The 24,048-nt window shown below is 45.9% G+C and overlaps 1 protein-coding gene across 3 annotated transcripts; it reads left to right on the top strand.

Annotated features, from left to right (window-relative positions):
* Window positions 1–8,061: 8,061 nt before the first annotated feature.
* Window positions 8,062–24,035, top strand: flz (transmembrane serine protease filzig). 3 transcript variants are annotated; one of them, XM_017172091.3, is made up of 7 exons: window positions 8,062–8,740; window positions 18,384–22,325; window positions 22,724–22,910; window positions 22,976–23,160; window positions 23,288–23,403; window positions 23,470–23,589; window positions 23,658–24,035. In XM_017172091.3, exons 1-7 carry the CDS (start codon window positions 8,533–8,535, stop codon window positions 23,820–23,822), a joined length of 4,923 nt encoding a protein of 1,640 aa, XP_017027580.1. In that variant the 5' UTR covers window positions 8,062–8,532; the 3' UTR covers window positions 23,823–24,035. The 3 variants fall into 3 exon arrangements, with proteins under 3 accessions (XP_017027580.1, XP_017027581.1, XP_070140689.1); XM_017172092.2 differs by lacking the exons at window positions 22,724–22,910; window positions 22,976–23,160; window positions 23,288–23,403; window positions 23,470–23,589; window positions 23,658–24,035 and adding an exon at window positions 22,501–22,683; XM_070284588.1 differs by lacking the exons at window positions 22,724–22,910; window positions 22,976–23,160; window positions 23,288–23,403; window positions 23,470–23,589; window positions 23,658–24,035 and adding an exon at window positions 22,501–22,683 and having other exon boundaries at window positions 18,384–22,329.
* The last annotated feature ends 13 nt before the right edge of the window (window positions 24,036–24,048 follow it).

The following is a 24,048-nucleotide window of genomic DNA, read 5'->3' as shown; positions in this document are numbered from 1 at the left end:
AGGAAAATGCAAAGCTTTAAATGTAAATAATTGTTTTTAGCGATCTTAAAATATTTGGCGCGCAGTTTTACAGTTACAGTTTTACATTTACAGCTTTAGATTTTTCTTTACATGTACCGATTGTTCCAATTGATATAGTCGTCCAATTTAAAAAAATTAAAGCCGTAAATTTAAAGTTATAATTATAGATACATAACAGAGGAACTAGCTATATCGACTCAGCTGTTGATGCTGATTAAGAATATACTTCATAGGGTCGAAATGACTCCTTCATTGCGTTACAAACTTCTGACTATAACTATAATACACTTCAAGGGTATACAAATGTAATGTAACGAGTACAGATTTCGCATTTATATTCATAATTTTTCAGAAAGGACATATGTATGTCTATTAGTTATTATTTAAATATATTTTCTTTTTAATATAAAGTATAAATAAACTGTAATATTTTCAAGCCTCTTGCGAATGCCCTGCAATTGCCGACCTGGCTGGTCGTGGAACTTTCGCTCTCGGTTAATGTTAATGGCTCATACACAGAGTTGCCGGTCATTTGCATATGACAGCGCCGAGTGCTCCTCCATTCCCTGGGCATTGTTTATGGCGTGTGGGAGCCCCCAGAGTGCGTTGCAAGTGCATGTCGTGGCCAAAGCTCAAGACAAGATCTGGATAACTGGAGATCTTCGGTGGCGGTGACGGTGACGGTGGCGTCGGGCCTATCATAATTTGTACGGATATCACGTACTTGGACGGGGGTCATGCGTCCGGATTATCAACGGCAGCGATCACGACTGGCAGCGGATCGCGCCGGTCCTTAGCGGCTCTTCGCTCTTCGACTTGGGTTTCCACGTGAACTTTCACATGCGATTCGTGCCACTAATGGGCGTCAGATTAGGGGATTATTTGTCGGTCGGGCGGAGATCCTCCGATGGCGATTGGCTAACCGAATCGAAATAAACCTAGCCTAGCGAAAGTTAAAACCTGATACTTGGCCCCGGACGTCGATTAAATCTAAGTTTGGTCAGGCAGTGTGATCCATGTGAACGAATTCGTCAACTAATGGCCGATTTATGACATTCGATGGCTGAATTTATGGAGTATGCTTTATGTAACGGAGTGAAATTGCTTGCATAACGGATGGGTGCCAAAATTTGATTGTTGTCATCGAGTAAGTCGGGTAAGTAGTGATTTCTGCCAGTGTTCAGATCTAATTCAGAGCATTCCCAGGGAAAACGAAAGCTATGAAGTAACTGAAAAGGGGCTTGCATTTAATTTCTAAAGAAATGTTGCACAATTAAAACGCCTGAAGAGCCCCATCAAAAGCCGCACACACGACCGCAACGAGTGAGGGGGCGAGGCCGCTAGATGTCAGCCGGAGATCAGCATGGGGTTTCCACCGCAAGAGAGATGACCACCGGCCACTGCCAACTGCCAACTACTCAGCTACCCGAACCGAATGCACAATGACCACTACTCTTAGACTTTCCCAACCCGGACAATGGAAATTTCTTATTTTTCTGGGCAAAAAAGAAAAAGATTTATAGGAACAGACGTCGCAGCGTGCCACTTGAGAAGCAAACAAAAAACGAAAGTCCAAGTGCTGCTGCCACAATAATATATATAAGATCTTTTTCTTTACACAATTTATAGGCCCATCTGGGGGAAACAATTGAAAAGTACTTGTGCCTGGACAATATTTTCCCTTTCTTCAGGCGGCGAGGCTGCTGGGAAACGCCACCGTTCGTTCTCAGAAGACACGTCTTCCCTCTCACCTCTCGCCGATATCGCTTAATGAAATCGCACACTAAGACCGACATGATCATTAATTTGATGGCGATGGCCCTGCCAGCCCCATTTGAAACGTAACCCGTAGGAAATTACTCCTCATCCGGTAATTATTGGTCTTGGGCCTGCTTCAAATCTTGATAGATCGATCGGATGCTTTTCGGATGCAACCAGCGTCTTCACACAGCCACCGGGCTCCGACAGATCTTCATTTGGTGGGATCTCTGTGCTCGTTCTCAGCTGGTGGTGTCCGGGTAAGGGCGTCAAAATAGTGATCAGCCGGGAGAGCATTGCGATTTTGGGTCTCGTTAAACTCCGTCCGGGGAAACTTTTCTCTCCCACCTTTGAAGCCAAAGACTTCTCCATTTCACCGGCAGTCAAAGTAAATCATTTACCCATGGCCCCGGGCCGGCGAGGCTTCCCTTTCGAAAAATGTATGCCTTTTTCTGGCCTTTGCCCTTTGGACATCAAAAAGTGAAGGCAATTGTAAAAAATATATTTTTATGTTCGGCCAAACATTTATCAGTTAAAAATTATAAATTTCCCCCCCTCGCATAATCTAAATGAATTTTTTAGTTTCGCTTTCTAATTAATTGCATTAGCCGCGGTGGACGCCCACACACAAACGTGTGCGATGTAAAACCGTTTTCCCTTTTTAATTTTCGCCAATTAAACGGCCACACAATCAAACCTTGATTACCAACCAAATAAATAACTAAATAAAAAGTAAGAAAAGAAAACACACACATAGCATAGCTGGCGAGCTTTGGAAAAAAACGGTGACGGAAGTCAAATGGATTCTGTGAAAGGTGCAAAATTTTTATGGAGAGCGTCCGAGCAAACAATGTGCAGAAAAACGCGCCTAATGAAGACGAAAGTCGTTGCGCAAATGGAATTAAATTAAAATGGCATCAAAATGAAATAATAGTGCAATTAGCTTGGAGCCCTGGCTGGCCTCCATGGCTGGCCAAATCGACCACCAACAAAGCCCCGTCCAAAAGAAATGGGTAAAGAAAATATTTGCAGAGCTGCCAGTAGATGCTCTTTTATTTTATAAATTGTAGGTACTAATATTATGTTTATTTTGGTTTTTGTAAGCCAAAACAAGGCGTGTTTTATGAAATTAAATTGGTAAATTTTTCAATTGTTAATTAATATTGATTTTTTGAGGACTATCTTAATTAGTGTAAAATGAAATTTTAGATTTATTTTGAGTGATGATACTTTACATTAATTCTTTAATTTATTTTCTATTTGAAAACCTCTAGGATTAACACAAGATCCCTTCATCTGGAATATCCATCAAACGGAATTTATTTTTAAAATGATGTATATATTTCCGATAATATAAGCTCCTGCAATGAAGTGAGGGTGAGTTCTTTTCAAAGCTATTTTCTTAAGCTTTTACTTAAAGTTGAATTTATTTTCTTGGTAATAATCATAACAAGTTACCAACCTTTCAATATAGTCAAGAAACTCCAACTAGCCGCAAGCCGAGCTCGCCAAAAAGTTTCGCCCATTTCTCTAATCGCCACCGGAGGACCGACGCGTTTACTGGCTTATTGAATAACATTTGCGTAATTAAAAGTGTGCGAAAAGAAACCGAAATTAAATCATAGGTGTACCCCCTAGAGACCCTTTTTCACGGCGGCCGTTGACACGGGCTCGCGCGGTAATTGAAAGCGCAAGTTGTCACCGGTGGCGTATGCGTGATTTGTTGTCTATTTTGTTTACTTTTGGTTGTCGCTGTTGGAAAAGAAACCTTCGTTTAGTTAGCCGGAGGATCTGTTGGCAAACGTGTCATACATTAGCCTAACAATGATTGTCTGTATGTCATTTGTACTTGCTGCTGCTGCTGTTGGGTCGGTACTCACTTTCATTTATTATGCCGAACCGAACCGAAGCGAAGTTTCTTTTCTGGCCCCGGCTTGTTTGACTTTAGTGGGGTTGGTAAACACGGCTCGCAACTTGCTAAAAGTGAAATTATTGCCTTTTCAATTAGTCACAGATCCCACCAAAATCGATGGGCTACTGAACCCGGCAACCCTTTTGGGAGCCGCGAAAAGGAAAGTGCTGCTGGTTAGTGCCTGCTCAAAGATGCGTTAATGATGGAGTTTTTGGTTCGATTTTGCCAGGGCAATAAATCAAAATTCATGTCGACGCCTCATTTTTGATTAATTGGGCCTTAGTCCAAACAACGACTCCCAGACTGAGTGGAGACCATTGACCATTGACTGGGCCGAGCACAACAGGCCGCCTTTATGAACTTGATGGCTTTCGATTTCGTTTGAAAGCGAATTAATGCCAGTTAAAAAACTGTTAGCCCCAAGAGCGGCAGCGAACATACGGACCCACAAATTGGCAATTTGGTAGGCGTCGACATGGAAACATCCCCGATAATCGAACACTCGGTTGTTGGCCAAAATCGAATCGAACCTTCACTTTCTGGACCCGTCTTCGAAATTGAATTTCTCACACTTGTCGCTCACTCAGCTGAGCTCACTCGGCGATCATTATGCTGATTTGATGTTTTCATCGATCGCCCAGCCCCCTGTCGATATGGCTGCTTAGTTTGCAAATTATTTGGCCAGCTGTGAAATAGAAATTTTGACGGCTCATCAGTAGCAGCATCACCAGCATCACCAGCAGCAGCAGTCGAAGATATGCAAAACCCAAGTCAAGTGAGCATTGCAATTATGGATGACACACTTGGAAAAATTATACGACAGGTTTAATATTTATTTTTAAATTTCAAATTATGTTAATTAGATTTTTGTTTGTTTTTTGTATAATTACCTACATTTCTTAAAAACAATGAGATAAGTTCTTATTGGTTAGTATTGCAGCATTGGTTTTGCTTTTCTTTATGTAGGTTTTATATACAAATTAAAAAAGCTGTAAAAGACATACTACAAAACTATACTAACACTATTCTAAGTTTGCCACTGAATTTCTAGTTTGAAGTTCAAAGTATGTGTTCTATTTAAAATCTTTTGTTTCCCTGGAAAATATTGTTTCATATTGGTAGACCCTTTTAACAAGGGTGGAAATATAGGGATGCCGAAATTTGTATACCCTTGCTGTTGGAGGTCTTAAGTAAGCCAAAAATGTATTAATATTTTCCAAGTTAGTTTTTATTAAGGTAACAAATAAGCATATTGCATGTAAATTTTCATTTGTTCTAGCAAACATGTATCTAGATAAACTGGCTGTTGATGCTGATCTATAATATCTATGATTATAAAAACAATTAAAATTAAAACCTGAAACTTATCAATCAAAATTCACTCTTTTTATTCAAGTAAAAGCTTTGAAACCTTTTATAAAGTCAAGTTCTTGCCGTGTAGCTCGTTAGATTTATTGCAGCTCATTTGATTTACAATCCCCATTTTTTGCCAACTCCCTTGTAGCGGTTGTGTAACCCAATATCAGCCATTATCCATTCGCTGGTCAATTTGGCGGCGGCATCTTAAACAGATGCGTTCGAAGAATGGCCTCGAATATTTCATCATTTGGCGTGCGGATCGCTGGGTTCGCCCCGTTTGCCATTTGCTTGGAGTTCGCTTCGAGCTTGGGTTATCGCTTTATTTTGGCACCTTCTTGGGCGAGCTCGCCATTGTCCGGGACGATGAAGACTGCAGACTGGAGACGGAGAGAAAGTCAGGGGTCTTTGTCTTAGATATCATACCGTTGATTATGCTAAAATCGTTTAAAATCGTTCATAATTCGCCTCATTCGTGGCTCTCCGGTGTCGTAATACCGCATCTAATGAATCACCCGCTCAATGAGAAAGCCATCAGCTCCAGCGGCGACTGGTTCTGGCCAGGCTGTGACCACCGCACCACCCACGTGCCCGGCATGCCCAATCAGTTGGACACCGCGGCGTCTCTTGCGGCGTTTTCCATTTCGCTGCTGCTGACCACGGGAAAATAAATACAAAAAACAAATACGAGTGAGCCCGAGAAATGCACAGAAAAAGTGAACAGAAAATCATTAAGTGGACAAACCAACGAAAAAAATAAGAAACTAAAAACAAAAAAGGCAAACTGCGACAACAATAACGAAAGTGAAATTCTACAAAAAGATCGTGATGGCGGTGGTGGAGCGAGCGGAGTCCACGCTTGGGCAGCCACAAGTGCCAGCCTGGTCAGGCGTTTACCCCCGCGACTCGACATTATAATGCCGACCGGGGCCAGGCGGAGCCAAGCCCACAGGTTAGCCAAGAAAGCAAAACAATAACACACCGCTGGCGCCGCCGGATTTTCCAGTGAAATTTGGGTCAAGGAAGTGCCAATCGGCAGGTGGCACCTCCTCGCCGCCGATGGTCGCTGGATGCCACATGTGGACGATGCGGCCGTCCACAGATGACCGTTATTAGGTGCCCACTTTTGCCGGTGTTTTCAGAGCCACAAATTGCCAGGCTCGCGGGAGGAATGACCTCTCTTAAGCAGTCTTTTTTACTTGGGTATATGTATTTACTATATAAAAGAAACTAATTAGCGAATTTACAAGATATTTTTGGATTCACATCCTCATATTAAGAAGACATTATTTATTAAGATATAGATCTAAAATAAGGACAAGCTATATTGGGGGATTAAGTTTTTTAGTGACTCTTACTTGAGTCTGATTGATTTCAATCCAAGGTATAAGTTTGAAAACGTAATAAGTGGCAAAATCTTGTTTTATAAACCCTACTAAAAATAGTAATGTAATGTTCTTGCAGTAAATATAATAACACCACTCTAACAACATTCTTTTAACTTTATATGATATTTAATCACTTAATGATGTCCTCTTGTATTTGATATTTTATATTTAAATTGCCGAGAATAATCAGGCTAAGTAATTAAAGTTTAGTGATTAGTAGAATTCACCTAGATCGTCTTAGTAAATACAGTTGGTATCTGCTTAACCAGCTTCATCTCGAGCTCCATTTCCGTCTCCTCGGCTTACGCCAACGATGCACAGTATCTCCTTTTCTCATTTTACGTTGCAAAAATCATAGCTTTTGAAGCAAATAAGATAATTGCATATTTTAAAAGACATTTGACAGGTAATTGTTGTAAAATGTATGAATTGGGGTCATTTTGACTACTTATTACTAAAAATAGGCCTATATTTGGGTAATTTCTAATAGACTAAGCATTTCTGGGCTATAATAATTTGATTTTATATCTTTTTGTGACTTTAAATGCCGCAGAAATGCAATATTTTTTTGAATATTCCGGTATATTGTACCCTGAGTTGTTTTGGTTTGTTTGGTTTTTTGCATCGCATTTCTAGAGCCTCAGTTTGACGCACCCGATGTAAATTGATTCTGGTTCAGGAAAAATACACGCAGTGAATAGTCATAGTGTAGTATCCGGCTCTGTCTAGCCTTGGATTTTATAGACTATTTTAGCCAGAAAAATGTGAAAATAATGGACACCTGGCACTTAGCAATTTACCTGTACAAGCCCAAACAAAACTACCCTTTTTTAATTTGGATAAGAGTTTATAAATGTAACTGTCATTTAAAGCAAAAACCATGAACATTGCTTATGTTAAATAGTTGTTGTGTTATATTACCTGTAAGCGAAAAATTTACCAATTATTTTGTATGATATTTAAATCGAAAAAAGTTAAACTTTGAATGCCCATATCTTCCACAAAAAAAAATCCAAAAATTATTTTGATTAAAGATTCGGAATCCTTGGAAAATTCTCTGTCGGATATGTAAAACTGATAAAACGGTGCTATCATGACTTTTCCTACTTCTGCAACGGCTTTTGTTCGAGAGGCGCTACTGTGCGACGGTTGGCGGTTGCAGGCGGCCAACAGAACCCGCCAAGATCACTCTTAACCACCAAGCCGCGCTGTTAGCCGCTTCAGTTTAGTTTCAAACGCGCACGCGTGCGGACGCCGAGAGAGCCACTACAGAGAGAGAGAGAGGGAGACAGAGCCCAGCGAAAGAAAGCAGGCTGCGGAAGAAAACAGGAATCGCTACAGAAGCATCAGCAGCTGAAGAAGCCGACGCCGAATTAGAAATGTTTACCATTTAAGCGACGCCTAAAAGAAATACTCTCACGTACCGCCGCACTCTCTGCGATAGCTCTCTTCTGGCCTGGCTCGGGAGCTCGAGCTCTCTCCGCTTTCCGCTCGCCACTCGGTGCTCTCTCCGGCTGAGTTAAAGTGAAAGTTTTCCACACAAAAGTGGCGAAGGTCCGTTATCTTGGCCGCCGTTCGAGCCAAGCTCGCAATCAGGCAGTCAGACACACGCGGAGCGTTCAGCTGAACAGTTGACCGGACGCATGGTCGAGGGAACCGTGAATCAGCTGCCAGATACCAGATACCAGCTACCAGATACAAGATACAAGATACAGCTACGAGATACTATATAGATGTGGTGCAGTGTGTTAGTGTTGTTTATTCGGTGCCAGCAACTGTAAATTCGCGGCTGACCAAAGAAAGTGCGGTGGCCGCAATTAAATCGGAATCGAAATCAGAATCGGGAATCAGTGACAACTCACTTTGCCGCCTGGACGCCTCGCGTTCGTCGCCTAAGTCTTTCGTTTTGGGAGCGCGCGCAACGACATTACAACACTGCTGCTGCCGTCTGTGCCTGTGTGTCTTTTTTCGCACACTCGCTTCCGCCGATTTCGAAATCTCGCGCAGGGCTCGGGGCTCGCTTCTGCTGCCAGACGGTCTAGGCCAAAAAATAATAACAAGAACTCCCCGCACAAGTGTCCAGCCAAAACGCCAAACATGTTTAAGTGGGTTACGCCGGCCTCAACGGCGGACTTGTCCCGCTGCACAGAGCCAGAAACAACGACGGCGATAACGAGAACAGCAAGAGCGACGAGAACAGCAACAAAACCACAACTACTTTCCATCGCTTTAACAAGTTTAATAATAATAGTCGCATCAGTTGTGCCGACAACAAGTGGATTTAGATCAATTGAAACGAATGGCGGTAAGTGACAGACAATTTACCTCATTGAGTCGATGAAAGGCTCGGCACAGCACCGTTGAAAGAAGAAAGTTTAGCACAGACAATATAAATGTAGAATTATGGCAAAGAAAATCAATTTGCCAAATTGCAAGCTCATGTCGCGGCCGCTGCTGCTGCTGCAAATCGAATCGTGTCAGTGGCTTTTGCTGCCTCACTTTTGGATTTGGCCCATCCATTGGGGGGGGCTTTCACTCAATGGCCAAGTTGACAATGCGCAAGGCAAAAAAAATAAATGCTTAAGACACAAACTATGCCTTTGTGTCAATAAATGAATCAGAAAAACTCTGGCACAGAAAACTCTTTAGCGACGCTGGCTGAGTGTGTGAGTGACTTTCCACACTCCACGCACCTGGCAATTATTTGGTTCGTTTTATGCTACATTACGGCCACAAAGCAGCCACAAAAGACCCTCTCGATGTGCAGACTTACTTGGCCATTGCGACTTTCCTTGTGACAGTTTTTACGACTGGCGGCAGCCTCTCGTTGGCACGAGGTCACCTGGCTCTGGCTTTGGCTTAAAAAGTGAAACAAATATCTGGAGTACCTGGTTATTAGCACACATCCTCCCCTTCCCTCATTCAATATAGATTTAGTTCACCCCGAGGTGCCAACTCCATAAAAAAAAGCCGCACACACAATCGGTTAGAGGGAAAATAAACCATTTGTGATAATCGACAGCACAATTTGTAGCCACATTAGAGATTCACGCTGAACAAAGGAAATCTGTTAGGGTTTTTTCTTTATTTCGATATGTGAAATTTCTCACATAGCATTTTCATTTCTTCTAACATCGTAAAATTGGTGAAAACACCCATAAGCATGTCGTTAAGCAAAGAGTCTGAAAGCGTATGCAATCAGTGCTTTTTTCAAGTTCAAAAAGTGAGCTCTCATCTGCCATAAAGTGAATCTTTTGTTTGTACAGCTTACGCTGCAAAAACAGCCTGTCTTCAGCTTGCAGAAGTCCTTCGATAAACACTTTTTATTAAATCAATAAGAGGAGTCTTCGAAGTTGGTTGTACCCTTGAAAACGAAATGAAAGGGAACTTAAGATTTGTGGCCTTTTAAATGCTCACTTTCTTCTGAATTTCTATAATTTCAAAATGAGTTAGTAATTAATTTTAGAATAAAACTAACACAGTGAAATTTACATAAATGTATTCTTTAAATTGTTTAAACGCAGTAAATTGAATCCCATAATTAAACAAACTTCTCTTGGCTCCATTTGCTTTTCTCCGCTTTGATTTTCCCAACATTTCCCCCATTTCTTCGGCCGCTACCTGCCAGTGCCTGTACCCTTTGAAAAAATAGGTTTGGAAAAACCTAGGAAAAGAAAATCAATACTTCCGTTTGCCAGTCGGCGGCTATCGCAGAACTGTGCTGCGTCAGCGAGGTGGAAGTCGGCAAATGCCAATCATCGTGTATATACACACCTGATCATTAGTACGAAACACGTAAAACAATTTTCAATTTCTATTCAGCCGCTGTTTGAACAGAAAGAAAACCAGGAAAGCAGTTCAGTTCATTTCAGTTCAGTTCAGGAAAAGCGCGTGTGCGAAATGAAAATGTCTTGGCCAGCCCAAGAAACCGCAACGATTCTGATGGAAGCGTGTGCCAGTTTGCGGCTTTCTGTCGCTGTCGCTGTCGCTGTCAGTCGTTGGCTCGTCGCTTGCAGTTGTGGTTTTAGCCATGGCCAACACTCGGCGGCTGCTGCTCTTGCACTTGTCTTTGCGGTAATTTGAGAGGAGGCTGGGGCCGAGACACAGACTGAGGCCGAGACTGGGGGCCAAAGTCACTGCTGATGGATGGACAGTGTTCGATGTTCGACAGCGATGTAATTTCAAGATCACGTTTTTACCGCTGCCCGCCGCTCAATTGTTGCTCCACATCTCCGGATCGCTCCCGGCCGATGCTGCCTGCCCGCCAGTTAGCTACTTAAAAATCAATTCATAACTCTTTTCTTCTCGTTTGGCTAATTGTCGTACCGTTAACAGACACACACTCTATACGCTCACACTCGAAATTCTCAGTTTATGCAAATTACGAATTCCATAATTCCCCACATACTCGTATTTTTCGTTCGTTTCTGTCCCCCCCTCGAAGCCAGCGACATGCAATTAATGTGAAAGCGACATTTGACTTTCTTCTGGGCCCGCGAGAGGGCCGCTGCGATTTTCCCACAGCCATTTTACACTTCATAAACTTAACGCAATCGCATTAAAACTGTGACAGATCATGAACATCGAGTGCCGGCAGAGCATTTCACCTCGTCCAAGTATGGATTGCACTCCCTAACACCCGAGCAACCGAGCGAAACTACAGTGGGGATTCTATAGCTCTTGTTAGATATATAAACTTAGTCAAAAGCTTGAAAGACAGTAAAAGATAATATATTATCTTGATTTTCCAAGAGGTTATACTTGCCTCCTAATCGAATTACAAATTGTAAGAGTATACAAACTTCGCCTTTCCGAAGTTGCTTGTTTAATTTAAAATTAGGGTAGCCAGAAAATTACAATAGTTTTACATAGTTTTCTACAACAATATACAATTTATACATGTATCTTATTGTTTAAATATTCCAGCTAAGATTGTAATAATTTCAGATGCTAAATAATTACTGTGACTTGAGAAACAACGTTTATAATTATTTCTTGTAGGAAACATAGGTTCTTAAAATTGAAATAAATATAAACAAGTTTTAAGAGATCTAAAAAATTGTCTATTCTTATATTTTGTTGAATTTTAACTAATATTAATCTTATAAATGAAGTTTAAAACAAGCTTTTGATTAGTCAATTCAAGTTTAGAATAAATTATATAGATTTGATTTTTATAATTTAATAAAAGAGTAGTCTTAGTTCAGTTTTCAATTTAGTTCAAAATACAACAAATCTTGATTCTTCCTCCCTAGACTCCACTGTACCCGAGTGCATGTGAATGGAGGTGGAAACAGTAGCTACTCAATTGGAAAGACTTGGTCGTGGTACTCGCACCCATTTGTTGCCGGTTGGCTTATCGTTTAGGCTCATCGGCATCGGTGTTTCAAGTGCCACTGCCTTATATCGACACCGGAGCAGTTACAAATTATCGGCCTGTCAACACTCAACACTCGAAGTGAACCAATGCCACTGCTTCGCTGGGAAAGAAAGATCTGTGCGGCGTTATGGGATGCGCGTCGTCTAACAGGAAATACACGGCAAACTTCGAATTTGTTTTGACATGTTTGGCGGTGAAAGTGAAATTCTCCGCGATGAGCTGGTGAGCTGTCGAGCTTCCGCTGCATGACAAAACACATTCTTGGGGCCTTTGTTTTCGCATGGAAATCAACCAAAACGCATTAAACTCTCGGCCGGCATCCATAAAATCCTCACTTTGCGGCAGTTTCCGCAGACATTGCAGCCTCATTGCGATTCGGGTATTGATGGGGATCGGGATCTGGATCGGAATTGGAATCTGAATTGGAATTGAGGCTATTGCCAAAAATGATGTCATTTATTGCGGCCAAGCAAGACAACTTTCACTGCTCATTCATGCCGCGTTTTTATTTATTTTTTAACAGCAGCTCTTCGTCGCATTTGATGTGATTTTCAGCAGCAAATTTGTTGGCAAAACGTTTCCATTTTGTGTGCAACTTCATTTGATTTATCATTGTCGCAAATCTTTTGTCACCGCCGAACCGAGTGTTCAATAACAAATGTCCCATTGTGCGGAATTTTCACCAAATTGAATGTTTCCCGGGCGGCGAGCCACCCATTGTTTGGCCTCCATGAGCATTGTGGAGCATCATGACCTGGCAAAAAGTGACCGTCCACCGAAAGAATAATAATTGTAATGAAAACAATAAGCGGCGGCGAATGAAACCGCCTCTAAACGATGGCCAAAATGGTACTACCACTCTTTTCTGGGTGGCAAGTCTTCCGCGGCTTCTTGCCCAATGTCTCGGGGTGGGGAGCAGCTAACATACCTGGCCGAACCTGTTCCAGGTGAGCTGGACTCGTGGTTGACACCGTGTGATTACCTTTCTTATTACGGGCAGCAAAGCGATTCAAAAGCACATTTTCCAGAGGTGGGCACGTGAGCAGTTCTTGAAATTGAAGTAAATAATATTTACTAAATATATTATGTAAATTATTTTGTGGTACAAAGCACAACGCATTTTGTAGTTAATACCTTTTAACTGACCGCATTTGGCCACTTGGTTGAACAAACAAATTGGCTAATGAGTTATACCAACACCAAACCGCAACATTATAAAGATTACAAGACCATTACAAGTTAAATGCTTGGTTACTTAAATTTAGCATCCTTTAAAGATAAATGAAAATATATATAACAAATATAAATTATTACTTATAATTTTCATTAATTTTATTATTTGATTTTAAGTTATATTTTAGAACTTGTAACTAGCTCATCTCTGATATCGGCTGCCTTGTGATTTGGTTCTGGTTTGGCCAGTAGAAAATTACGGCTTCCATTAGAATTGCATGCGTAAAATTCATACCTCCACCTGGGAGCACACTCACACACACACACACACAGCAGTGCCAGTTGGGTGTGTAAGTGGTGTGTGGAGAGACAGACAGCCTGGCACTTGCACATTCACTGTTAGCTTACCGGTCTTTTCGGTCGTCGTCGTCGCCGCAATTTTATTTGGGTCACTGTTACAATTTACACCGCTGCGACGGCGGACGAGGAAGCACTGAGCAGTGGCCAGTGGGAAGATACTCGTACTCGCAGTCGCACTCGGATGCTGTGCCCAATTCGCCACAGCGACACCCGATGCCCAGCTGGAGCGGATCGGAGCAAATCGATGGAAATTGTAGATGGGCATTTGGATCGCTCGCTGGAGCGGCTGAACTCGCGACTGCGACTTTCAAATCCAATTTTATGTAATTCAAGGTGGGCCCCAACGCCATCTGGAGCTCGGGAGTTTGCGTGCAAATCGCTTATAGCCGGCGCACAGCCCGGCTATATAGTTATATAGCTATATAGCGCACCGTAACAGTCCAATTCGCAGAGAGCGTAGTAGAGCGTGCAGCGGGTTATGTTTATGCTGATGCTGATACCTGAACAATTCAATTACAATGCGATTAATGGCGATGCGATGCGATGCGATGGTATGCTCGTTCCGTTGCGGATCGCCGGCCATGTAGAGTGGGATCCCCCTGGTATTTGATATCCAAATAGCATATTTGCTGCCCAAGTCGCTAAAGGTCAAGACCCGAGAGCCGCCGAGCAAAACTTTCCATTTCTCTCACGCAAAGCGGGAAATCTTCTTTGCGTGATGACATCGCGGAACCAAGAAAGAAGCGATGCGAGATGTACGAACAGCAGTATTTCCACGGACGCACAGCCGCACGTAAAGCCCATTAAAATTAATAAAAAGCCATCGTAAAACAAAAGTAAATCTGAGCAAAAACAAAATAGTCGGTAAAACTGCAATCTGCGGCACTCTCGCTGGCTGTGTCGCTGCTCCACGGTCATAATTAGTAGCCCAAATCAAGCGATTCATGAAAAGTAAACAGTTTTTCTTCTTTGGCTTTGTCTAGGAAAAGTGAAATTAACTCCAACTCCGAGATGAATGTAACGATTTTTTATGTTAATTCCATGAAAAGTGACATTTGGTTATTTTTTCCTCTTCGCCCTGTATCCGCTGGGCCATTAGATGCCGCATTTCTGCAGTCAATAAATCGTTTGGGAATTGTTTTCTTCTATCCTATTGAACGGCAGAGTTTCTCTAATTAATTGTTCCAGGGAAATGGCTGAAAAGCTTGGGAAAATAATATTTTGTGGCTTGGTTAATACTTTTAGAAAGAGAGAAGTTGAGTTCTTAAAGAAAGTTTGATGTTTTAAGTTGACAGCTTAATTCTAAAATATTATTTACTATTTATTTAGATATCAAAGTTTCATAATTAATATTCTCTGCTGTTTTTTGGCGACTCCTCCCAATCGTACTGCTCGATTTCACTTGGCTGACACTGCCAGAGATCGGTTAATAACTTGAGCAAATGTAGTCCAAGAATATTTATCACTTTCACAACGCAATTAGAGCAAGATTCGTTAAATGCAAAACTGGCCAAGATCACAGATCCCACAGAGATACACGTGGAGTTGCATGTTGGTAGGAGAGGAAGCTGGCTAAGAAAGTTTTTTTTTTTTTTTTTGCAGTCTTGGGCTAATTGATCGATAATAATTTTCCATTTTACCGTTAAAGCGCCTCGTTTGTTTACATTCTTCGGACTCTCCGGCACATCGAATGCTCTGTCAAGAAAACAAGTTCTACGAAAACTCTGAGCAGAGCAGAGAAGAGCCGAGCCGAGCGAACGGCCTCTCTTCTGTGCCAGTCTTCTCCCGATCTTGGCCAGCATCTCATGCTCATACTCATGATTTAATTAATTTCCATTCCATGGCCGTGCGCATAAATTTCACTGCACGGACGGCAGCACAGCCGATAACTGTTCCGTTGGCCTGGCCAAAAAACAAAATACATATTATATATAGCCAAAGTATATATGTAGAATGCAGAGAGCCCCAAGGGCCATGTGACATACTACCCAAAATCGAGGTTCGAGGTTCTGATGCTCCAAGTTCGGGGCATGCCACAGAATGCCAATTTTCTGGCTTGATTAATGGTATTGCCACCGAGTTTTGGTCTCAGCCGAACTTGTTATCTCATTTTGCAGCTGCTTCCTCCGTTCGCATCGCTTCTGATCTTTTTTTTTTTGTGTCGTCTTCCCCCTTATATTAAACACCGAAAAAATGTTTTAAAGCGGCGCGAAATTATTCAGGCGTTTGACACACTTTCGTTCGGCACTCAGGTTTTTTCTTCTCCGCTGCCTGGGATATGGCTGGGAGAGTCAGGTGCTGCGATGCTGTAACCTATTTTGCATGCGTGTCGCCACCGATTACCGGCGTTGCACACTGAATCGGATTTCTCGATCCGCCAATTAGGGTCAGAGTATGGGCAGAACGTAATCGGTTATCAGCCGACAGGCTCACGCGCAGTCTTCTATATCTTTGTGACATGTGGCAGGTGTGGGTTGCGCCGGTTTCATCTCGTTTCTCTCCTGGCATCGAGGCGTGCCCACGACAGGCATTCATAGTAGTCAAAAGTGTTGGCTGAACAATCTAAACATGGCATTTTTGGAATGTTTCCAGCTACAGTAGAACATCTTAAAAGTAAACTGTAGAAATTGATTTCATAACGATTTCTTACTAGGAAATTATTGAAATTATAAATCCCATACTAAAAAAATGTTGCATTTATTATTGTATAGAAAAATACATTTATTGTTGGTTAATATATTCCTCTAAACAAAGTTTATGCTAATCGCATGCAAATAAACCTTTCCAAGTGAAAATTCCAGCGGTTTGATAATATCTTTTGTCCAGGAGATTGTTATTAGTATTTCTTTTGTTTTTTGTTGCTTAAATAACAATTAAGAAATGTTTGTAACAATACTAAGAGAATCTCAACATTTCAAGCTCCAAATGAAATATATCTCAACAAAAAAGACTGTTTTGTATTAACAAATAATGAATTATATATGAAATATTTACGTTTAATTAAAATGAGAATTTTCTTACTGGAATACTCCTTTTATTCTTTACTCTTTAACGTTTAGCTTAAGTAGAATTAGGAATACAAACTGAAGGAAATAAAGTATCGATGTATCGTCACTGAGCTGCTCCACTGTCTAGGCCTTATTGTTTATTATTTTTCTGTTAACTTTCAAACTGCCTAATCACGGGCCCTATCGTGTCTGTTGTTGTACCAGATACAACATTCAATTTGCTCGGGCTAAATCAAATAAATTATGTTAAACTGCATAATTATCGCTGGCTGGTCGTGCCGCCGCCTGCCATACTCCATTAAGTCGGCCCCGGGTCCGTAATTAATTCATTGACTCCGCAACTCCGCGACTCTGGCTGGGATTGGAGTGGAGCTGGCTCCCAGCAACTACTGCTGTGGTTACCAGCTTCTGGTAGGTAGTTCTCTCAATCGGATCTTTCTCCGCTTGCCGAGGAGAAGACCTTTTGTTTCCACGTAACTCCCTCCGCCGGCGGCCATTTCTCACGTCGTTCGGCTTTTAACGATTTGCGGAAGAATACTTGAGAGCACTTGAGTGTCTAATCGTAAAAAAACGCCAAATGTCTGCAAATAATAAAGCTGCAAAGAAAAATTATTGTTATTTTATTAGTAGACGCCGCACAAAAGGCAAGAAAAAACGAAATCGCTTTCAGCGAGATGAATGAAAACAGCGAGTAGAGAAACGGGGAAGAGAAAAAAAACACTATCACTTTTTCTCAATTATGTATGTATGAAGATATTTCGACTGCTATTCTAATGGCCATTTCTGCACTACTTTTTGCCCCGAATAAGCACTTGACTCTCGACTCTCGGCCACTTTACTTTCACTGGCGCTACGTGTCCGGCATACTCTCAATTGGCCCAAAAGACACAAGACACGACTCGGACTTGGACTCTGGCTTGGACTCTGGGCCATTCCCTGCGATTTCGGTTTCGTTACCTTCCGATTTTCATTTAATTAGCAGAGAACTAATTGCCGCTAAGCCTCCCCTCCGATCCAAGAATCTAGTTCGCCGCAGCGTGTTTGCATTGGGTTCTGTTCCAATTTCACGACCAAACATTGACATAGTCCGCGATGCGGATTGGGGCCATCAATTCGGCGGAGCAAGTGGAGCAACTGGAGGGGCTGTGCGAGGTGTTAATTTGGCCAACATAAACCCGTCACAGTCAGAGAAGGCGGCCACTGCTTTCCCACTTTTGGTTTAATTGCTGTCAAAATCAATTTCATTCCAAATGTCAACAGCACTGCTACTTGCACTGGCCTATGAATACGCTTCTTCGGGGATTTTAAACTGATCAGGAATTAAGATATAAAATACATTTGAAGATATATTGAAAATGTTATAGAAACAGAAAAATAACTCAAGTTTTTCCCAAATTTCCAAGTTAAATTAAAGAGAGAGAGGGTGTCAAGAAGCCAACTTTAACCAAGCTCCCCTGTGCTTGCTCATTTGGCCAATGAGGTGGAAAAGCTCTCGAGTGCATTGCCCACACCTGGGCACCGCAGATGAACTCTGACCCGGCAAGTGGCTGTGCGCTGTGGCACAGGGCCGCCACTTTCACTTGGCGGTTTTAGAGTGGCTTTCGGCTGGCTTGGTTGGCCACAGAACAGGGAAAATATTGCTGCCGCGTCGCACCGTTAATTGAGTTTATATGCCTTACACTCTGAGATGCTGGGGGGATGCTGATGCTGGCGGTGTTTGCCCAAGGCTGTTGGCCACAATTAGCACTGAAGAGGGCAATCTGTAGTCACTTTTGTCACTTTCATTTAAGGAATTTCCCACATTTTCACTACGCCCGCCAGTTATAATTCAATCATGTACAGTTGAGCGGAGAAGCGATGCCTGAATGGCATCTTAATTGAGCTTTGGCCACGGGTAATTCCTCACGATGGCGCCAAGCCAAATCTCTATGGCAATCGGTTTAATTTTTGAGTTAAATCTTCCATTTCAACGGAGCTAAAAAATTATAATATCTTTCTATAATGAGTTCATTCTCTTTCCCTTTCAGCTGGACGCAAGCTGTTTGGCGGCTACCGCATCACCCCCAAGCACTGTCGGGCCACCAAGACGCTGCCCAGCTCTGATCCCCGTGCCAATGGACCCACCATCTGCATGTTCAACCACGAGTGCGCCCAGCGCGGCGGCGAGGTGGTCGGCGCCTGCATGGACGGCTTTCTGTTCGGTGCCTGCTGCCAGATCCCGCCCACTCACGAGCTGGCCAGCACACTGATCAACGAAGCCCAGAACGCCTATTTCCAGCAGCACCAGCAACAGCAGAAGCTCCACCAGGCGGCTGCGCTTCAGTCCTCCTTCGAGAGCTCCTACGGCCAGGCAGCCCTGTCGCAGCAATCCCTCAGCGAAGAGCAAGAGCAGGTGTATCAAGACCAGCAGAATCTGGACAAGGTGTACCAGCAATTGGGCAGCACCAGTAGCATCAGTCCGCCCAGCGGTGCCTATGGGGGAGAGGAGCCACAGCAGGAGGCACAGCCACCCGTCCGGGATGAACCTGCGTACTCCAGCAGCTCCTCCACAGAGGCCACTCACTCGCAGTCCTCCTCCGCCAGTCTGGAGTTCGAGCAGGAGGCAGTTGCCCAGCCGGCCGAGAACTCCGATGAGAAGAAGGTGCCCGCCAATCCTGTTCAGCCGCCGAACTTCCATGTGCACAAGCACTCCGTGACCATCAACTCGCCTTCGTCGCCGCCGCAGAACGATGACTTCGTAATGCAGGTGCTCAGCACCTTGCCGCCGGAGCATGCCGACGACCATCACATCGTCTTTACCACCGAGGTGCCCACCAAGATAGCCAGCGGCCTGCAGGATCAGACCAGCTCCGAGTCCAGCTCCTTCGAGGAGGTTTCCTCCACTCCGGCAGCCACTCAGAAGCCCAAGCCGAAGCCTACAACGAAGCCCACTCAGAAGGCCACCGCAAAGCCGAAGCCAAAGCCAGTGCCACAGCTGGCCGAGAGCATGAAGCGACCCATCCAGCAGCAGAAGCCTCAAGCCAAGCCGAGTCCCAAGCCAGCAGCGGCGACCAATGTCCATCACCACAACCACTTGATCTTAGACGGAGGAGAGTTCACGCACAGCGATATCACGCACCCGGGAGCAGATGCCGATCTCGTGGAGGATCTGCAGTTCTCCACCGGCTACGGTCCTCAGCCTGTCTATGCTGATCCGCCAAAGGAGCAACATCCCGCGGAGCAGAGCTACATCTCTTCGAGCACCAGTGGCAAGCGTCCCAACAATCCCACCACTGTCTCCTCCATCACCACCCATGTGGACTCCATTGAGTCGATCATCCTGCAGCTAAATAACACCAGCCACGGCCCCAGCTACAACGTGGTGAGTCAGCAGACGCCTTCGTACGGATATCCGGGAGTGAGCCCAGTTCACAGTGAGCCTGCCACTCAGCCTCCCAACTTCTACCAGGCCGGTGAGTCGGAAAAGGTCCAGGAGCAGGAGCAGCAGCCGGAGTACGGCTACACCACCACGGCCAACTACGAGGCGCAGTACGACAAGGTTTCGGATGAGCAGGATGCCTCTGCGGCCGCCAGTCAGTCCGCAGAGATGCCCACCGCTCGTCCTGGCTATGGAGAGGATGTGTCCGCCGTTCTGGAGGATCACACAATGCCAGCCAATGGCTATCACGATGCAGTGGCACCCGCTGCTCCACAGACCTCGCAGTTCAACAAGATGCCCGTAATGGGCATTGCCTACCCGGTGGACATGTCCTACATGGAGGAGGAGGAGAATCTGCCAGCCACTGCAGCCGGCTATGGCAACGCCCAAGTCAGCGGCAGCAGCGACTCCTACGAGGCCAGCACCGAGTCCACCTACCAGAAACTCTCCACCGTCCAGCAGACGGAGCAGCCACAGCCGGTGCCGACCTATGTGCGTCCCACCACCAATGTCAACAAGCAGAATCGTCCAGTGGCCTCCTACATCGGCATGGTGACCATGCAGCACTACAGCCCCCAGCCGGGAGGCGGTGACTACCAGGCTCAGCTGCCCGCCGAGGTATCCGTATCCTCGCACACCACGAAGGTGCAGGAGCAGTACGACGAGTCCTCCAGTGGATACCAGCCATCAGAGACGACCCCCGGCTATGTGTCGTCACCTACGGCAGCTCCGCCGGCACCTCAGCGTCCCCAGTACGATGCAGCGCAGGAGGATGCCTCCTCAGAGCGTCCCGTCCTAGTGACAGCCGCCCCTAGACCGCGACCCAAGCCAAGTACCAAGCGACCGGCGGTGAAGAGACCCCTTGGCGGCGAGAACACTAAGAAGAAGCCACAGCCCAGCGCCACCTACAACCAGGAGAAGGTCAGCGAGCACAGCACCAGGAGGCCTGTGTCCAATGGCTACGGCGGAGATGCGTCCGAGTCGCCCATCACGCACATTCAGATCAAGAAGCCGGCGGCCAGCAATCACCACAAGGAGCAGGAGCAGACCGGCTACCCCAGGCCAGCCAGCGGAGGATACGAACAGACCACCGCAGCAGCGGCTCTGGCTCCATCTCTCAACTACGATAAACCAGATGCCCCCGGAAGTCAGTATGACCAGCCCTCGGCCCCATCTTCGAGCTACGATCAGCCTGCTCCAGTGCCATCTCTGAACTACAACGAGGAGAACGTGGCCAGCTCGCCAGGCAGGAAGCCCTCAACGTCCAAGCCCATATCCACCAGCTACGTGACGGGACCGAGTACGCCACGTCCCCCGGCCACCGTTGACTACCACTACGACAATGTGCCGCCACTTTTCATGGCCGACGACAAGCTGGACGCCTTCATCCAGAGCACGGCAGAAAACATTGTGGGGTCCACGCCCGGAAACTACCAGCCCCCACTGGTGGCCACTGCCTCGACGCCAATCTACGCTCATAGGCCCACGATCAGCAGCAGCTATGGCGGTCACAAGAAGCCCGGCTTCGTTCAGATAACCCAGGGAACCCCCAAGCCTCCGAGACCCACGGTTCTCATCACACCCAAGCCCACGGCCATCAATCTGGTCACCTACAGCTCGCTGAGCGATGAGAACAACAACAACAAGCTGGCCTCCAGCACGGGCGCCTATGTGACCGGCAGACCCGGAGCACAGGGAGTGAGCTCCAATGACTTTGAGGATCCCGGCTACTTTGGCAGCAGTCCCATGCACGTGGCTTTCACCCAATCCACCACCGAGGCCATCTACGCCGTGCCCTCCGACGACAAGCCGGCGTTCCCTGGCTACTTCGGACCCACGCCCTCGTACCCCGCCTTCTCGGTTCCGGGCGAAAAGGTTGGACAGAACGTGATGGAGGAGACGTACACATCGCCCAACGACTTTGTCAACTTCCCGCCGGTGAGGAACCCGAATCTGAACATGTCGGCCGCCTCCAGTGCGGTGACCAGTGACCTGGAGCTCTCCACGCCCGCCTTTGTCGAAGACGTAGTGCTGAAGGACAAGATGCACACGCTGGTCCACAAGCTGGTAGCCTCGCTGCAGGGTAACTTCGAGGCCTTGGCCGACATGATCGAGGAGCCGGGAAGCAACAAGACGGTGGCCACCTACCAGGCGGGAGCGGGAGCCAAGCCCTCGCGGGTGACCACGCGTAAGCCCGTGAGAGTGGCCAGCACCGCCAGACCTAAGGTTACAACCAAGAAACCAGTGACTCGGGTTTCCACCAAGGCTCCCAACAAGAAGACCTCCGCGACAAGCACCACCACCAAGAAGCCAGTGAACCGACGCACCACTGTGGCCACCGCTGTCACCACAAGGAAACCGGCGACTAAGAAGCCAACCCGCAGGGTTAGCAGCACCATAAAGACCACCACGGTGAGCTCGGCTCGGCCCGCGGACGATGAAATCGTGGATGAGGAGGACGAAGAGGATGTGAACCCAAATCCCAGCGACAACGAGATCGACCAGGGCGCTACTCTGAGCTCGTACGGCGGCAGCAATGGGCGCAAGATCCGTAAGTATGAACGTAGCATGGACTAGCATGGACCCGAAACAACTGTCTTTCTCTCTCTATTTCTTGTTCTCTCACCTGCCCTTCACCTGCTCCCACCTAATCGCTAATCATGCATTTAACCAAACGCTTCCTCCATCCCTCCAACCCTGCATTTACGATTGAATCCCGAATCTAGCTCGTCGCAAGCACAAGAGGCGAAACCAGAAGAAGAAATCCACTTAGAACCCTAGAATCCCCTCCTAGCTCTAGTGGCCCCCACCCTGTCCTAGTTCCAGCCACTCCCACCCTCCCCATCCGTGTAGTTGTCCCCCCAACCGCTCCATGCTTCCCCGACTCTTATCAAACTCGACTCTCGAACACTCCCCACTCCTAACCTCGCATTTCACTCCCATCAACAGAGTGCGGTGTGCGGCCCCATGTCAAGTCGGGCCGCATCGTCGGCGGCAAGGGCTCCACCTTCGGCGCCTTTCCCTGGCAGGTGCTCGTCCGGGAGTCCACCTGGCTGGGCCTGTTCACCAAGAACAAGTGCGGCGGCGTCCTCATCACCAGCCGCTATGTCATCACAGCTGCCCATTGTCAGCCAGGGTAAGACAAGTCATAACCATGTGCTGTATGGTCTCTAATCTCTAAACTCATTCTGGTGTCCACAGTTTTCTGGCCTCTCTAGTGGCCGTGATGGGTGAGTTCGACATCTCCGGTGATCTGGAGAGCAAGCGATCCGTGACCAAGAACGTGAAGCGTGTCATAGTCCACCGGCAATACGATCCGGCCACATTTGAGAACGATCTGGCCCTGCTGGAGTTGGACAGTCCAGTGCAATTTGATACCCATATAGGTGAGTTTGGGAGTCTGAGAAAGAACTATAAATCTTAAGATGGGGATTTAAGAATATAAATAATAAATAATATCTAGTAGTTAGTTCAGTCACTAATTTCTATATATTTCCCTTGTCTCTTCCCAAGTGCCCATTTGCATGCCCAACGACTTGGCGGACTTTACGGGTCGCATGGCCACCGTCACCGGCTGGGGACGCCTCAAGTACGGCGGCGGAGTGCCCTCAGTGCTCCAAGAGGTTCAGGTAAGCAGCCATCAGACATTAATTTCCCTGGGAAAGATGAGCTAATCCAAGGCATCCTCTGATTAGGTGCCGATTATCGAGAACAGTGTCTGCCAGGAGATGTTCCACACTGCAGGCCATAACAAGAAGATTCTCACCTCCTTCCTGTGCGCAGGCTATGCCAATGGCCAGAAGGACTCCTGCGAGGTAAGAACATTAGCCTCTAATAACGAACAGAAAGTATATTTAATCCTTCTTCTTTAAAATTCCCCCAGGGTGACAGTGGCGGCCCCCTGGTGCTGCAGCGTCCCGATGGGCGCTACGAGTTGGCCGGAACCGTATCCCACGGCATCAAGTGCGCGGCGCCGTATCTGCCGGGTGTGTACATGCGGACCACCTTCTACAAGCCCTGGCTGCGCAGCATAACGGGAGTGAAATAAGATGTTGGTCTCCTCCAGCCCGTCCTCCTCCGTCTCCTGGAGACTGGCTGGCCGGAGCAGGAAGCAACAAGTGTAAATAGAACGTAGAGTTGTAAGAGTCGTGGACAGAAGCGCGAGAAGTTGGCTCAACCCGCAACCCGCAATCCAGCAATCCTCAGCCGCAAGCAACCCCTCCTCCATCCAGGCTACCATCATTCCATTAGCATAATTATATATCAACTGCAGC

Source organism: Drosophila kikkawai, chromosome 2R, assembly GCF_030179895.1.
Source record: "Drosophila kikkawai strain 14028-0561.14 chromosome 2R, DkikHiC1v2, whole genome shotgun sequence".
In the NCBI taxonomy this organism is placed as follows: Eukaryota; Metazoa; Arthropoda; class Insecta; order Diptera; family Drosophilidae; genus Drosophila; species Drosophila kikkawai.
This window is presented reverse-complemented; position numbering and strand designations above follow the sequence as displayed.